The 18,882-nt window shown below is 38.3% G+C and overlaps 1 protein-coding gene across 1 annotated transcript in view; it reads right to left on the reverse strand.

Annotated features, from left to right (window-relative positions):
• Positions 1-18,882, reverse strand: part of plxna4 (plexin A4) — a 317,539-nt gene that overhangs the window by 28,382 nt on the left and 270,275 nt on the right. The window contains exons 23-26 of the mRNA XM_062995348.1: positions 10,076-10,142; positions 6,138-6,284; positions 4,132-4,291; positions 768-871 (exon numbers count right to left, since the gene is read on the reverse strand). Coding sequence (XP_062851418.1) covers positions 768-871; positions 4,132-4,291; positions 6,138-6,284; positions 10,076-10,142 — 478 coding nt within the window. The remainder of the gene's footprint in view (positions 1-767; positions 872-4,131; positions 4,292-6,137; positions 6,285-10,075; positions 10,143-18,882) is intronic.

An 18,882-nucleotide genomic window follows, 5' to 3' on the forward strand; every position in this document is an offset into this window, starting at 1 on the left:
TGAAGAACAGGGTGAAAGCAGGCTAAAATAGTATTTAGAGAAACATATGGACTACAGTCAGTAATTGTAGAGCTACAAAGTGCTTCTATATGGTAAGTGGAGCTGATAAAATAGAGTGTAAAAACAAGGAGGTGGTTTTAATATTATGGCTGATCAGTGTATTTATTAGTGCAAAGCGCCAGTGTAAGTGGTCACAACAGCACAAAAAAGCCCTGCAGTGCAAAGCGCTTTTTCTTGCTGAGAAGCTTCTGCCTGCTGAACATCAGTGAGCATTTCATTTATTGGAAGATATTAAAGCCGTTCTGTTGTCGCCCGAGCTGTGTTCTAAAAAGATATAATATGAAGTGAAATAATAAGTAAAATTTTAAATAGAATTTTATTTGACTAAATAATCTGGTATATATCTGGTAATGGCATATAGATTATAAACACGAGTGGAACCAAACTTTGTTTGGTGGTGTATGATTTATTGCTGTTTACATGTGAAGGAGTTTAAGCTGTCACAAAGACAGACCGCTCAAAATTGAACTGTCATCATGGCCTTAAATTACTAAAACTCCCACAAGGCATGTCGATGCATTTACTCAACTTGTCACATACTTATGATTTATGCTGTACAGAACCTCCAATATGCTGAGTGCATTTAATTTGTGCCACTTAATTTGGCATAACGATGCCTTTTTCAAACAAAACAGAGCAGGAAAAAGTTCTAACGTTCCAAAGAAAATAATGTAAGAATAATAAGATTCTTATAATCAGTGTGGTACCTGGTAATGGGACAGTATGTTGAGCCTCTTCCAGTCACCTTCAATCTTTGTGGACATGTCCTCATCCTGCAGGATGATTCGAACCCCTCTGCCCTGTCGCCACTCTGCACGAGATAAAGAAAATAAACCTTATGAGAATTTCAACGACTATCAAGGAGATTCTGTTAATATTTAAAGAGCCAAAGCCAGCATTTAAGGTTTGAATGTGGCCTACAAACTAGTGACCTTTATATAAAGTACATTCATAAGTCACAATTAAAACACCTGTCCTGTACACAAATAAGGTTTAAAGTTCCAAATTCAATTTCCTAAATGCATTTTAAAAACAGAGGAAATCCTATCGAGTTAGAGATTAAAGACAGGAAGCTCACTCAGTGGCTAAACAACAGAAGAAGCAAGAGTGAGTGAAGGAGCAAGGTAAAAGGAATGTAGAAATGCAGGGGAGAGACGGAAATAGGAAGGTGGAGGACAGGTAAATTAATCTTGCTCGCCATTCTTTGGGCCGCGGTGGTTGCCGGATCGATGGGAATGATTAGGGCTGGTATAGAAGCCACTTCCTTTTTCATCTACAGCGGGCTGAGCCCAAACGGCCCCAATCGACCTGCGTTAAGCCTCCTGCCAAGTTCTTACTGCACTTCCACTACAATTTCTGGAGAAACAGCAAACGGTACATATCGCTTTTGCTCCGTCCGGCCCCAGGGAGTCATTGGAGGCCTATACTACTAAAAGATGCATAGTGCATTGAGACTTAAAATTCAAGGAGAATAATTCAAGTCATATGATTGGGCTGGGAAACCCTAAGTGAAACCCCTGAAATTCAAAGCAGGAAAATCATGGACAGATAGAGCAAAGTTTAATGGTGTAAATTAGCCAGATTGAAAAGAATACTAAGAAGACATTTTTATACATACAAAACATCAATGACCCCAATATTAAACAGTACTGATACAATCCCCCTCTGATAATGTAGGCTAATTATCATTCATTGATTAATTGACTATCTCCAGTCACTGCATTATGCCAATCAGTTTATGGTGGGTTTGGTGACACTTGAGGATACTGGATGTAAGGCAGGACTACACCTTGGACAGGGCACCAATCAAATGTAATCCTGTTTTTATGCAACACATACCTTGTAAACATTTGCATACTCACCTAGTACCAATTTAGAGTAGCCAAGCAAACATCTGCATGTTTTTGAAGGTGAGAGGTAATTAGTTTACCCAGAGAAAACCCACAAGGACACAAGGAGGATTAAAAAAAAAAGGTGAAATTCAAATCCTGGTACCAAGGACTGACTACCATTTCCTGCCCAAGTCATATAAGTAAGTCGGTAAAGCTCTAGATCTACTTGAAGAGGATGAAACAGACACTAAAATGAATGGGTGAATAAAAAGGTACAAGAATATTCCATTTTGATCTTTCCCTGAAGCCAACCACTTCCCCAGTGGCATTATCTAGCCAGCAATTATCTAGTATAAATTAGATCATGATAAACATCAAAGAGATTTCCCCCCAAACTTTGGCAGATTTGGGTGAAAAATTCCTTTAGTAACTCAATAGCAATTCAAGCTGTGGCCATAAACTGGATTTTTCTTTCAGCTTCAATTTCAAAGTTGGTATTTACTCTAGGGATATCACACACCTGATCCAATCTTTCTACTTACAAAACAAATAAAACTAATAAACCAATACCCTGTTTATTTTACATGCAAGTGCCAGTCAAAAAGCTAAAACAATTTTACCTTTGGTTATAGAACCTTCACTTGTGGAAACCATATTACTCCAGAGAGGACTATAAATATACCATTACTGCAAAAAAAATGCACACCTGGAAGGGATATATTATGTTGATGTATTACTTCATATAAAAACGTACCACTTACAGGCAACAAAGCTTAGGGAAAGACGAGGATATACAGTCTGAAAGAAAATGACTACAGCCGAGCTGTGATGGACTGCCCTGATTGTCTGTCAATGGTGGCCTATTTAATGCATCACTTGTGATGAAAAAATTGAATTGTGCTGTTCTGTATGCTATTTTTTATTACTGCTAACAGCATTTTTTCCTAGTCTGTCTCTTTTGTCATATCAGATGGTAAAAACACATTCCACCACATATATGTGCTGCGGGTGTGTTTGTGGGTGAGATACCTGCTGATACATAGGCATTTTTAGACTAATAAGAGAAGGATGAGTACTTTCTTTTCCTTGTCTACACATCCCTGTCTTGAAATGAAATGCAGCAAAAGCTTTCAGTAGTGCTCTGATAGGGACAACAAGCCCTTGAATTTGAATTATATGGCAAAGGCCTTCTGGTAAAGCTCTAAAGTGGCATAGCAGAGATGATTGATCTGAGAAGGCATAACTGGACCTGTTATCTAAGCAGAAGGGATGCTATTCCTTCTTTCCACTGTCAATCAGAACAAGCCTTGTTTCTTTGTGTTTACGTATATTGGTGGGATCAATTAACGCCAAGCTTGTTCAATGATGCTGCATAAGCTGCTATTTAGATTAAGACCTATTTGTCTTTCGAGGATTTTGACTACTGTAACTCTTTGTATGTGGGCATACACCAATTGTCCCTTCGTCGGTTGCAATTGGTGCAAAATGCAGCAGCCCGTCTTTTAACTGGGAGAAGGAAACATGGTTCAATAACGCCAGTCCTGACTACCCTTTATTGGCTCCCAGTGAAATGTAGGATTGATTTTAGGGTGTTATTGCTGGTTTTAGAGAAATGTGACACGTTTTAAATTGAGATCAAAATGTTTTTTTTTTAGCCTTGCAGAGTTGGTGTAAAGCACAGCAGTATTACTGTAGCTATAAAGATCTTATGCATGGTGCATTCATTCTGCTGGTCTGTTAAGCATTTTGTTACACAATCGATGTTAAAATGCCATGTGTTAAGTGTTAAATTTTTTTAATATACCAATTGTGATATAGTTTTTAGTACATTTTGAAAGCATGAACTTGTTATTACAAACTATGCAATCATAATCTGCGTTAAGCCTCCTAAGGTTAAAAAAGAGCCAAGACTATGCTGAAAACAGCTCATTTTAAAAGGAAAAACTGGCAACCTGAAAGCTGTAAAATGCATTTAAGTAATTTTCAATTTGAACAGGCCAGAATAAAAATGAACTATCATGCTCATATGTCACAGCTCTGCACTAATATTATTTTCTTGCATATCTATTGGTAAAAAACACAAACCACATGCCTTCCATTACATCCACTCATATAATACCTTACCATGCATTGTTTTTACTAACTTTGTATTATTATTATTATTATTATTATTATTAAAGTATTACATTAGACTAGTTCAAATATAAATGTTTTGCAATTGCAATAAATAAGTAATTACCCAGGTCCAATTCAGAGACTTTCTGGCGGTGGGAGTAAGGAACGTTCTTGTAAATGGCATCCAGGATCTTCTCCTTCACTTGGGTGATAGTGTCACAATTCAACACCTTAACCTGAATCTCTGGACTCTTCTCATTATCTGGGTGAATGCAGTTCACCACCTAGGGGTCAAAAGTGAACAGTCATTGATCAGACACACAACGGCAGATCATTTCAGTAACATATCCTCCAACATGCTTAAAATATACTGTATATATTAATATGAGAAAGAAAGTGAATGTGCATAATACAATAAAAATATCACAATACATTTCAGTGACATGATATTTAAATAAACAGCCTGTTAAATAACCATCGGAGAACTAGGTAGAACGTCAATGTGTAACTGTCAACCAGTCAACAGTAAACAGCTGAAAATTGTAAAAACGTGAATATGAAAAAGAAGTCAGGGCACCTCAGGGTGCCAAGACCTCACACTGACACTAGACTGCTCTACTCCGCAATTAACACAATAATTACTTTTCATCGTCATCAGACATGTCATCTTTCAGAAGGAATGATGACTGTCATCATCATCAGAATTAATTACACAGCACAGAGGAAAAGGCAATTTCCATAAGACTGATACAAGTGTAACTGTCTATTACTGTGGAAGAATCACATGCTAAGGAACCTCAATCAAGACGTACTACAGGAATGACACATTAAAAGCCAGTACTGGAATTGATATACTTAGTTTAAAGCCCCAAATAATCAAACAAATGCTGATTTGTTGGAATAGACTTTATGTCTACATAATTTTTTTTAAAGCTTAGCCCACTGGTTATATATGATTTAATAAGAAGTTAATGAGAATTTAAGAATTAATGTAATCATTTTTACTTGTTATGACAAGTAATACCAATGTTTTCCCCCTTAAAAGTCCACACCCCCAACACGAATGCCTGCAAAATGCATAGAACACCTACTGCAATGTCTTCAAAAAACCCTGAATGTATTCATGTAATTTTTAGAGAAAAAATACTTTTAATTAAGTAATCCCCCCTCCCATACTATGTTATTGTTGATTATTTCCCTATTGCAACTTTCTTGCCACTTGCCTCCATAGTCTTGCAAAGAGACACACTTTAAACTTTGTATTTACCCCATTCATGGTGCAGATGCCTTGAACAGACATTTTTAGGCAATATTTTATGGCTTAGAGTGATGCACTTTAAAAAGTGAAATCACACTATAATAAGTAATAGTGCATTGTTATCAACACACACTATATGGTATGTCGACACGTTACCATGAGCTTAAAGGACATCTCTTTCTAAAACCATAGACATCTGCCTTGCTTGAGCTGCCCTAGTGTACTAAAATATTGCTTTTGTGAAGTCAAAATTTCTAGAAGCAAATAAAAATCCAAATGTGCGCTTTTAAATTTGTGGACCAGGTTTGGGAAATGCCATGTTTTAGAATGTCCATTAAGAGATGGTTTGCAGAGTTTGGCGTCAGCTCAAGCCCATCCAGGACATTAGGGATTAAATGGAATGTTGATTGCCAGGCTTTATTGCCCAACATCAGTGCCAGACTACACTTATGCTCTTTGCTGATAGAAGTGGACAAGCCATTTAGAGGACTGAGGGCTGTTATAGCAGACAATAAAGACCACTACAGTTTTAATTTCAGAGCATGTGATTACATAGTAAGTGATACATAATACTGTGGCAAAAGCCTTAACCTGTCACAGACTCCATTCCAACACTTCCCCCCTGCTGTCTATATGACTTACACAACATGACAAGAGCGAGTGACCTCATAATGTGGTGCAGGTCAGGAGTCGACATAAGCTGATGTGCTTCCTGTCGCACATAAAAATTAGTCACCCTTAAGTGTGCCAGATGGCAGGAAATTTCCCCACCTTTCCAGAACTATTTCTTTTTCCAGCTCTTTTATCAGCCTCCCACTCCTTTTCCCCTATCCCCTCCATCAGCTGCCCAGTTTAACTCCGGGAGGTCTTACCAGAGTCTTGTAGTCGATCTGCTGCCTGATGAGCTTGTCCTCACTTAGAGAGTAGCGCGCCTCCCCTGTGATGGAGTCGATGGGGCCTTTCTCCATTTGTTGCTTGATGGCGCAGAAGAGTGAGAAAAGGGGCTCGCCGGCACACTCCTGGAAAAGAGGGCAAAATGACTCATTTTGGCTTGGTTATGTCACCATCTCAAGCACTTCTAGATAAGACAAGGGCTCTCTGCCTTTGTTTGCTTAACAAAAGGATGCATAAACAAGAATATGTATAAAAATTTAACAATGCACGATTTCTACATTTGTGAGTATAGCTGTCATGAGAGACCAATCCTGCATGTAAGTAGTGTCCCGCAGTGACAAGTTTTTGCATTTTTTATGTTTGCTACTGGTGTGTTAAGTTTCCCTTTGCTGGTATTTTTTTGAGAGCTTGTGTTGTTACTCGCTGGTGAATCGAGTAGCTGGCACAAGTGGCAATCCAGCTCCCCTGTATTACTTCTTCAGTCTATCTCTCTCTTTTCTGGGTGACAGCTGATTAGACTGCTTCAGAGAGATTTTCTTTTTCCTTGCCTTTTCTGTTTTCTCCTGGTGATCGCTGGGAGTTCAGTCATACTGCTCCTGTGATGTGTATTCATCTGTTCGGTGTATGCTGTTCATTTGTTGTAATCCTTGATCCTGCATCCTTGATTTACCCTAACCCTATCCATTTTAACATCACAGGTGTGGGATTACATCTGGTGTCTCCACCCAGTGAGCTGTTCACCACTTGTGACAATATATATATATTATATATTGGACATGTTCACTGTGGGGTGTACTCACTTATGTTGCCAGCTATTTAGACATTAATGGCTGTGTGTTGAGTTATTTTCAGAAGACAGTAAATCTACACTGCTATACAAGCTGTACACTGACTACTCTAAGTTATATCCAAGTTTCATGTCTATAGTGTTGTCCCATGAAAAGATATAATGAAATATTTGCAGAAATGTGAGGGGTGTACTCACTTTTGTGATACACTGTATATATATATATATATATATATATATATATATATATATATATATATATATACAGTGTATCACAAAATTGAGTACACCCCTCACATTTCTGCAGATATTTAAGTATATCTTTTCATGGGACAACACTGACAAAATGACACTTTGACACAATGAAAAGTAGTCTGTGTGCAGCTTATATAACAGTGTAAATTTATTCTTCCCTCAAAATAACTCAATATACAGCCATTAATGTCTAAACCACCGGCAACAAAAGTGAGTACACCCCTTAGTGAAAGTTCCTGAAGTGTCAATATTTTGTGTGGCCACCATTATTTCCCAGAACTGCCTTAACTCTCCTGGGCATGGAGTTTACCAGAGCTTCACAGGTTGCCACTGGAATGCTTTTCCACTCCTCCATGACGACATCACGGAGCTGGCGGATATTCAAGACTTTGCGCTCCTCCACCTTCCGCTTGAGGATGCCCCAAAGATGTTCTATTGGGTTTAGGTCTGGAGACATGCTTGGCCAGTCCATCACCTTTACGCTCAGCCTCTTCAATAAAGCAGTGGTCGTCTTAGAGGTGTGTTTGGGGTCATTATCATGCTGGAACACTGCCCTGCGACCCAGTTTCCGGAGGGAGGGGATCATGCTCTGCTTCAGTATTTCACAGTACATATTGGAGTTCATGTGTCCCTCAATGAAATGTAACTCCTCAACACCTGCTGCACTCATGCAGCCCCAGACCATGGCATTCCCACCACCATGCTTGACTGTAGGCATGACACACTTATCTTTGTACTCCTCACCTGATTGCCGCCACACATGCTTGAGACCATCTGAACCAAACAAATTAATCTTGGTCTCATCAGACCATAGGACATGGTTCCAGTAATCCATGTCCTTTGTTGACATGTCTTCAGCAAACTGTTTGCGGGCTTTCTTGTGTAGAGACTTCAGAAGAGGCTTCCTTCTGGGGTGACAGCCATGCAGACCAATTTGATGTAGTGTGCGGCGTATGGTCTGAGCACTGACAGGCTGACCCCCCACCTTTTCAATCTCTGCAGCAATGCTGACAGCACTCCTGCGCCTATCTTTCAAAGACAGCAGTTGGATGTGACGCTGAGCACGTGCACTCAGCTTCTTTGGACGACCAACGCGAGGTCTGTTCTGAGTGGACCCTGCTCTTTTAAAACGCTGGATGATCTTGGCCACTGTGCTGCAGCTCAGTTTCAGGGTGTTGGCAATCTTCTTGTAGCCTTGGCCATCTTCATGTAGCGCAACAATTCGTCTTTTAAGATCCTCAGAGAGTTCTTTGCCATGAGGTGCCATGTTGGAACTTTCAGTGACCAGTATGAGAGAGTGTGAGAGCTGTACTACTAAATTGAACACACCTGCTCCCTATGCACACCTGAGACCTAGTAACACTAACAAATCACATGACATTTTGGAGGGAAAATGACAAGCAGTGCTCAATTTGGACATTTAGGGGTGTAGTCTCTTAGGGGTGTACTCACTTTTGTTGCCGGTGGTTTAGACATTAATGGCTGTATATTGAGTTATTTTGAGGGAAGAATAAATTTACACTGTTATATAAGCTGCACACAGACTACTTTTCATTGTGTCAAAGTGTCATTTTGTCAGTGTTGTCCCATGAAAAGATATACTTAAATATCTGCAGAAATGTGAGGGGTGTACTCACTTTTGTGATACACTGTATATATATATGGCTGCCAACTACCCCCATGCCATCTGGTTACATCTACCCACTCAATCTTTCTGCAAGGCAGTCACTGAGTGCATATCATTCAGTTTTGATAGCGGCATCTCCATTACTCAGTATACTTTGTTACTTCTCATTGATTATCCCTTCACCACAAAGTATACAATTCTTATCTGGTTTAGTGTCTGATTTACTGTCTGTTGGCTTATGTGGGTTGGGTGGAAGAAGGTTTTGGTGGTCCTGGGGTGAACATACTTGCTACCTTTCACTTTCTTACAAATACCATCCAGATGACAAAAACACATACTGTATGAAATGTTTTCATAGAATGGGTCAGTGATGATGTAAGGATGTTTTTTCTCTTGCAAGAACTGGCAATCTTGACCATCCTCTTGTAATCTGTGATTTGTTAATTCTCTAGAATCTTAATTTTACTTACAAAAGTAAAAAGAAAAAAATTCCATTTAATTTTCAAAATTCTTTCACTGTTCAGACTAGAGATTGGCTAAGTCCAGTTTCCTTAGAAAATTGATTTGTTAACTGCAGGGTTTGTGCACACACACACACACACACACACACACACACACACACAGACACACACACACACATTCTTGAACTTGGGCGTAGCTGTTATAGGTATGCACGCTTTCAGTAGTCTGCTTCCCTTTTCTAGGTACCAGTTTCCCTGATCCTACGCAGCAATGTTTTTCACAGTTTTTTATGCATTTTCTCTGTCTCTGTCTGGCTTATCCTACCCTATGAACAACAGCCAATTGTTGTTCATGCAGCTGCACAGCCCAGCCGGATGGCAGACCTGAGATTTGATACGATGTATTCGGAATCCCAGCTCTGGTGTGCTAGCGTGTTTTACTGCTCCATCACCTGAGCGGCTTTCTTTCCCGTTTTTAACTGGAAATTCAGCAAGTAATATCATCCAGTTTAACCTTTACGCAGATAGAAGTTCTTCATTTTTAATTCTGCCCTCCATTGTAAAAAGCATTTTATCCTGTATTACAATATTGCCTTCTGCTGCTGTTAAGTGGAACCACAAACGGTTGTCATGGTAACCAATCTTTGCCAATGCTCCTGAAGTTAGCACCACATACCTTATGCCAAATGACCTTGAAAGTGACCTTGCTTTCTTTGACACAAATACGCCCTGCCTGCAATACAGACAGACACAAAAACAAATCTATATTCATGTGATTTGCCTCACCTTTAGGAACTTGTAGAGAAGAAATGTAAACCAATTTGTCAGCATTTTCTCCGCTACAGACTCTGTCCTGTAAAGAAAAAAAAACATCTGGATTAGGAACTTGGTTACTGCAGTGTAGAGCCCAAATACATTTATAGCAACAACCCTCACAACAACCCTTGTTATAAACAGGACTTCTGAACATAATTGCTTAGCTATGACTTGATTTGTGGGATGCACAGTCCCAGACAGGAAGCTGTCTTCATTTCCAGACACGCCGGTTCTGCAATCATTAATTTAGGCTCCTCAATTAAGAGCCTGTATACAATCCTGCCCGACTGATGTCATATGAACTGGTGGCAATGCTGTTATAACACTGGCATCATTATACACACTGTCAGAGCCAGTCAGTGAGGAAGATATTACATTACAATAGAAAGTGAATGAATGCAGGAGTCAGGAGTGTCAAGGGACGTGTGTTCAACCTGACTGAACATAATCATCTGGGCTGTATTGTATGCTTGGGTCCACTGTGTATGAGTGGTGCATACATAATGAGAGTTATAGGGTGACAAAAGTGTGATCTGATATCATTTGGCGTGAATATTAATAAATCTGAATAAATGACCAAAGAAAAATAACAAATTCACATGCTTCAAGACAGTGTAGTGCATGATACAAGTAAGTAATTAACATCCTACTATGTTTTGTGATATATACAAATCTTGTTTGTGTGTGTGATTTTACATTCCTGTATTGCAATTTTCTTGCTGCTTGTACCAACCCCACACTGGCCGAGGAGAGCTGAAACTATCAAGTGCCCCTCTGACACATATGGAGTCACCGACCGCTTCTTTTCACCCTCCAGTGGTGGAGTCTTACATAGAGGCATATCCGCTATGGAGATCCACACTATGAGCACCACCAAAATCACACCACTAGTACAGGCCATCAATCATAAAGCAAAGGTTACAATTATACAGCAACAATAAAACCCCTTCTACCTCACTCCCTTAAACGCAGTCACTTGTGACTGTTTGGACGCCCTGCCAAGCTTATAGGACTACCTGGGATATGAACTTAAGATGTGAAATCTCAGCGGTACACTATAGTACACTAGCCTATGTGTGAGCCTCTCTGACACATATGCAGTCACCAACCACTTCTTTTCACCTGCCAGTGATAGAGTCTCACAGAGAGGTGTATCACGTATGGAGATCCACACTATGAGCTCCACGACAATCACACCCCTAGTACAGGCCATCGATCATAAAGCAAAGGTTACAATTGTACAGCAACAATGAAACCCCTTCTGCCTCACTCCTTTAAACACAGTCACTTGTGACTGTTGGGATGCCCTGCCAGGCCGATAGGACCACCTGGGATTTAAACTTAAGATATGAAATATCAGCGGTACACTTTAGTACACTAGCCTACGTATGATATCGTTCCTCCTCATCCAAGGGCAGGGAATACACCAAGGAAATGAGACTTGACTGCTTCATCCCTAGTGTAAGCAAGTCTGGTGGGTCTGGAATGCCATGAGGGAGTATTTTGATATCATGATTTCGGCTCACTTACTCCTTAAAAAAGAATGGTTACTGCAAAAAAAAACGTTCTTATGAAGGTCATGAAACATTCAATTTTAGTGGTGGGCTTCATCATAACAACTATCCCCCTCAATCCTTTGATTATCATTCTTAGACTTTTACATTTCAGCTAAAAATTCTATGCAAAATATAAACTAAAAGCTTTGGCAGCTTGTTTTGGTCCCATAGCTTTATTTTATTTATCCCTTATCTACATTCTGTACTGTATGTGTGATTGGGTGTGTGTATGTATGTTTGGTAGCAAGGAGATGATCATTTGATCAATGAGCTCTGACATACTGTATAGAATTAATGTTTTAGAAATAAGGTTTTGTGGGCATATTGGCACATGTATGTTAGGCAAAGCTCCACCCATGAACAATTTTAAATCAGAGATGCCACCTGCACCATCACTTGACATTCTGCCTTTCAGAGTAAATTTGAACCTCGACTGCAGTGAAGTGCCGCGTGTATGTGGATACGTCTGTAAGCTTTTGTGTGTGCCAGTGTGAGCCATTCAAGTAAGCTGGCACAACACCTGGAAAGGATTACTTTCCATCTTGCTCTGCAGCCGCTGTCTCAGATGGACTGGGCCGGTCTAAACAAGGAGTCATCCAAGGGTCAACAGGGTCACGTTTCATCTTCCCTTTCATCTTATCCCCCTGTGTGCCAGCCCATTCCCTGTAATCAAACTTCCAACCGCTCATCCTGCCAGCAAATCTAGCCCAATTAGGCAAGGCTCGGATGGCCTGGATGAGTCTGATCTGTCATGTGTGGAAATAGAATATGCTTGAAAGTGATGGCAGGAAATTGAGAGATGGAGAGGGATGAGAATGGCACTGGGTGTGAATCATGCTACAAAGTTTGATGTGCCAATGCACAATTACTAGTCCACTTGGATGTATTTGAAGAGCGTGGAAATGGAATAGAACAAACAGAAAGAAAATTATAAGAGAACCAAGAAGAGAAAAATAGATTTTGGTACAATATCTGGTTTCCTATTCAATTTCTTTTAGAGTTTGGATGTTTGCATGTTCCATTAAGACCAAACCTGTCTAGACCACAATTGTCTACAGTTTTAAAATGAGTTTCTTAGTTAAAAGCCATTAAATGATTTGTAAGGTTCATTTGTCAAGGCCAATCAGCAGAAAATAGATCACACTTTATACATAAATGTGATTGACTAACATGTTGAGTATCACTTTGATCTGTATTGTGATTTGCAGGTGTCAGTAATGTCTGCATTTCTGTTATTACTCCTCTGCACAACCTTCACTTTGTGTACATGAAGCCTCATAATAATTAGCCATACAGTCTAAGTCCAATAAACTCACTGATCAGTGTTCTTTATTTACATTTCAAATAGATACTAGAATAGAGAGAAGTGAAGACAGAGTTTGGGATAGACCTACAGATAGTAAACTAGGATTTCACTCACACCACTGAAGATAATAAATAAATAAATAAATAACAATAAATAATATTATTATTGAAGATAATAAATAAAATAAAAATAAAAAATAAAAATAAAGACCATCTGTTGTACATATACTAAAGCTAAGCTATTACAAAGAACATGGAGCTTGAGATCAGATTAGAACAAGGTAAAGGGACACAAGGGGGAGCAACACTGTCAACATGGATAACTAGGCTAAAGGATAGTGCTAAGCTAACCACTATGCTAATGCTAAATGCTAACTAATAAATGGAAACACTCAGAATCAAACTCTGAAATAATATTAACCCTAAACTAGACTAAACAAGAAATGCTTAATTCTGAGCTAATGCTAAGCACTGTTGTGAACATGAGGACAAGACAACACAACAAAGACTAGGACCAAAGTAAGACTAAGACAAAAGTTAAACTGCAACAAGGATATCTACTATAACAAGGCACATTGCTGTCAAGGAGATACTAAAGCTAAGCTACAACAAGGAACATGGGAGTTCGAGGTCAGACTAGAACAAGGTACACGGACTTAGGCTAACCATAAAAATACAGATCTGAAGGTCAGGCTACAAACATAAACTTGGACATCAAGCTACAAGAAGGGTTTTTTTAAGACTAAGCTGTGCTACCCTGCTTAGGCAGGCAAGGAACAAACAACAAACAAAAGTCCATGTGCTCTATGAGCCAGCAAGGCTGGAGCTGTAACAAGTGAGCAAAAGTATAAGTGAGCAAAAGTATGTGGACAGGGCTTTGTACAGGCCACTGGAGTTTGGTCATAACATACGCATAAAACCATATCTTTATAAGCCCAAAATGTTTTAAGAGTATAATTCATTTTTAAACCTGTTAACAATGATTGCACCTAAAGGAAGCACCTGAACACAATACTTAGGTGGGATGTTCACATACTTATATAATGCATGTACAGTATATATGTGTACTAATTAAAAGTCTACTTTTTGAATGTGTTTAAAATAACTCACTGTCCCTCATGCTGTGGCAACACATTTTGCATAAGAACTGCACAATTTATATTCGCCTCAGAGCAATCAGAATGTGAAAGATACCAAAATACACAAATTACTGCGATACACATCTCTGATGCAGACACGTACAGCGGAATGACCCTGAGCATGAGGATACTTTTTATCATCTATAAACTTTTTTTTATCATCTCCGACTAAACAAAAAAATGATGTATCACTACCACACACAAGCTGAATCTAAACAGAGACCTGTTTTTTTCCCATTGTTATTTTTATTGGTGTCAGACGGTCATGAAAAACGTGTATATGAGAGATGAGAGGTTATTTTTGAATGCGTATGAGGAGAGGAATGAGATGGACGATGCTGAGTTGTGTAGTGAGGCGACAGATGGCTTTACAATCCGCTTGTTAGTTGATTTTTTGCCTGTGCTTGTCTCTGAACCCAGGTTGGGGCAGGACAGATGGGCAGCAGTTATCATGTGTGCTTTCTTGGAAGGCAGGAGGAGGAAGAGTTCGAGCCAAAGCTGTCCTGCATCACTGGATTTTAAACACCCATTTTGTTATGAGGCAGAATTTGTGGTGGAGTGAGAGAGAAAATAAAAGTGAGAACATTAGAGTCAGTAATACAAGGCTGATTGTCTGTTTTTAGATTACTTAGGTAGCTATTCTAAGCTATTTCGTTAGATGTTTTGTTATTGTGTATTTTATTAACACATACAGTATGTTCCCTAAATTACAATGATTGTCTTTACATGTACGAATGATCTAATTACCTCAAATCTTATTTTACATTTACATTTTCATTTACATTTTCAGCATTTAGCAGACGTTCTTATCCAGAGCGACTTACAGAAGTGCTTCCAAAGTGAACATTTAATTTCTCAAGTTTAGGTAAACAACAGTCGAAGAACACAAATCTGCTAAAACCTGTTATAACCAAAGTGGTTTTTTTTTTTTTTTTTTTTTTTGGAAATGGAAAAGGATGGAACAAGATGTTAGTAAATAAGTACAAGTCAGCTTAAGTGATTAGTAAAGAGGTGGGTTTTTAATTGCTTTTTAAAGACAGCAAGAGACTCAGATGTTCGGACAGACAGAGGAAGTTCATTCCACCACTTGGGCGCTAGAACTATTTTAGTAGTGGCTTTAATAGTTTTAAAAATCACCTGCTTATTAATATTAAACTCTTTATCAACTTAGTAGTGAGTCAATATTATACTATAACTGTATTATTATCAATTCTGCATATGATATTGGGACAGTCATAGCCTAGTGAATAGAGCATTGGGCTATCCATCAAAAGATTGCAAGTTAAAATGCAGCCTCTGCTATGCAGCCACTGTTGGGCCCTTGAGCAAGGCCCTCAACCTTGTCAGCTTCAGGGATGCCATACAATGTCTGACCCTGCAAGCTGGGATATGCGGAAAAAAAATTCATTGTGCCGTTCACGTGTATATGTATATATGAAAAATATTCGATTCAAAATTCAAATTCATATGTTCTTTGTTAATACTTGATTTTGTTCATTTGCATGTGTAGGAATATAAAATGTTAAAACGATATTAGTGAAATTGATTTGTTGACATGATCTCTTTAAATCTTTGAATTTCCTTTATCTGTAGGAATGGAATTAGGAAATGACAATTTGTGGAATATGTGGGAAATGGGGTTGTGCTGGGGCTTAAACATATTAAGCTATTAAACTTACGCCACTGCCAAAAAATGGTTGAGAGCTCCTGATATAAGCAGTCAAACAGCTGACTAAGACCTTCACATCATGTAACTAGATTATGTGAACATATTATGTAAAGCTAACATTCTAGATTCAAAATGAGGCCAGATTAGATGTCCAGCAAGCTCATGGTCAGGTGTCCAAATACTTTTGGCCATATAGTGTATATCCAGTGTTTTAAACCGGATGTACTGATGCCACAGATTATCATGAAGCATAACAATCATTTTACTTCCCAAGAAATCTTCATAAAACCAAAGCTTCAAGCTTTAAAATTAAGCTTTATGAAACGCATTCTCGTACAGGGCTTTAATGTTAGTTCACGATGCTGACACACTGACACTTTTCCAGTATGGTTTAAGAACTAAGAATAAGAGAACACAAAATACATAACAATGAAGATCATTTTGCATAATACCACCCACGCAGTGCCAGAGGTTTCCAGAACAATATGTGGTAAATGCAAATTACATCTCATTCAGCCACAGAGGTTGAAATTGTCTTTACTAAAACTGCGTATGATGATTGCTCTTCCAGACTTCAATTAGAGCTAAAAAAAATATTGGCATCGCTTTCATTTCAGGGATCTTGCACTTCTATGCCAATATCTTGCTATACTGGATTGAAAAGAGTTAACTACCCACTGTGTGACCAGCAATTTCATGAACACCAATGTTTAATATTGTGCATTACAATAATTGCATGTTGTATGAATTTATATGAAAAATGATCAAACATTTGTAAACCCTAAGGCTAAACTGTTGCATGCAGAATGCAATTAACTTTGTTTCCTATTGCAAAACATGCTCCAAAAATGATAAATATCATATATTAAGTTCAGTCATAAAAATACTAAAATATAGTAATACATGAAAAGCTTAAATACACAAATCAAATTAATATATGCTTGATTATTTGTATGCAATTTATTTCTGTTTGTTTATTAAATAATTGTATTTTCCTTAGATCAATTACAAGCAAAAATCTAAATTACTACATGATATAAAATTGTTCAAAACAAAATAGTAAATGAACTCAGATCCTTTGTTCATGTCTTCTTAGACTACTGTAGCATATGTGCCACTGTATTACAGAGAAGTGATGATTGCATGGAGAACTGAGATTCATGGAATTCACTTTATCCCACAAGTTTGTGTGTGTGTGTGTTTGAATCCAGAGCTAATTAGTCATAATTATATTTAAATGATGAATATGTCAGGGCATGTCATTTTAGAACAAAAGAGCAAGCGTGTTTTCAATGTCACGTTATGCAAGTGTTTTCATTAAACTTGTTCCAGAATCCATAAATTATGATCTGATTCACTGAGGTTATAAGAGCATGTCCCAACTAGCACATCAGATTTTATGCAAGAGGAATTACATATTGGTATATTTGCTTTCCAAATATAGTCATAAACAGGCCTGGAAATGGTATCATATTCTACAAATCTCCAACAGTTATCCTTTTCACCCCCTTGACCCTCCTCCACACTGTATGTTGGGGCAAAATGCAAATATGTCCTCTTTAAGGCAGACTATTTCATAGCTATTGCCTGATTCATGAAATAAAACATACATAATATGGACAACACCCCTTTTTGTATTTATGTGTTTGAGCCACAATAACTGCCAACAGGTGTAATAAATTAACTATACAAAGAAATGTATGTTTTCAACTTTGCAGCAGCAGTTTAGGAAAGGCCATTTACTGTTGCACAAAGCAAAGACCTCGGCCCCAGTGAACAGCTTTATAATGAACTGGGACATCAACTGAGGCTTTCTTGACCAACATCAGCGCCCAGCCATACAAATGCTCTTTTGACTGGGCGGCACGGTGGCTAAGTGGGTAGCACTGTCACCTCACAGCAAGGAGGTCGTGGGTTCGAACCCCAGATGGGGCGGTCCGGGTCCTTTCTGTGTGGAGTTTGCATGTTCTCTGCGTGGGTTTCCTCCGGGTGCTCCGGTTTCCTCCCACAGTCCAAAGACATGCAGGTGAGGAGAATTGGAGATACAAAATTGTCCATGACTGTGTTTAATATAACCTTGTGAACTGATGAATCTTGTGTAATGAGTAACTACCGTTCCTGTCATGAATGTAACCAAAGTGTAAAACATGATGTTAAAATCCTAACAAACAAACTCTTTTGACTGTATGGACATGGAGGCCAGTGGAGTTCCTTAATACAAAACTTGTCAGACTATGTCGTTATACACCTTTTATACTGTATATACAATTTATGAATGTGTCCCATGATGCCAGTGTAAATACCAAGGGAGTAGCTATTAATTAATTGATAATTAATTAATAAATAACAATACATGAGCACTACCAGCCCCAGCAAGTAGATGCAGATTGCAGTTTGTTCTGTAAGCATATTTACATGCTGATGTAGGCTTCATGAAATTAATCAATATGATGGCAAGTATGCAGAGTTGCTATTGGATTTTAATGTAGGTGCAGCCATGAACGATGGCTTTAATGGGAATTTAATGAGATGCTTTAAGGGAAGTAGGAACATTTGTGCTGTTGAGCGGATGGTGTTGAAATAAATTACAATGGCTCTCTTTTGTTGCATTATGAATATAAAATATATGCATGGTTCACAAACAATGGTTAAGGCCTTTATAAACAGTTTGAAGGATGAATTTTTAGGAGATTTTTTTTAATTTCACTGTTCAATTAAAAGTATAATCATTATTAGTCAGTTTAATTAAGTTCTTTTCTCACAGCTCTGTTGGGCCAGAATTTTTCTCTTATGAATTTAAGGTTCTAGAATCTGGTGGAAAATATTCATAATATAAACTGAACAGTACATTTCAGAAACCCAGTCACACATCACAACAGTAGAGTGACTTTTTATGTAATTATATTGTGAATGACTGTTTTGCGATTTATATCTTCATTACACCTTTAATAAGTATCTGTACTAAATAAATATTTTAGCAAAACTAGAAAGATGTGTCTACATATCTAGCAAGTTAGCTACTCAGTCCACCAACCCACAGACACACGGTTGAAGTCCCAATACTTCTCTCCCAAGACTAGGCAAAAAAAAAAAGAACGATCAGGAAGA

Source organism: Trichomycterus rosablanca, chromosome 1 (assembly GCF_030014385.1).
Source record: "Trichomycterus rosablanca isolate fTriRos1 chromosome 1, fTriRos1.hap1, whole genome shotgun sequence".
Lineage (NCBI taxonomy): Eukaryota > Metazoa > Chordata > Actinopteri > Siluriformes > Trichomycteridae > Trichomycterus > Trichomycterus rosablanca.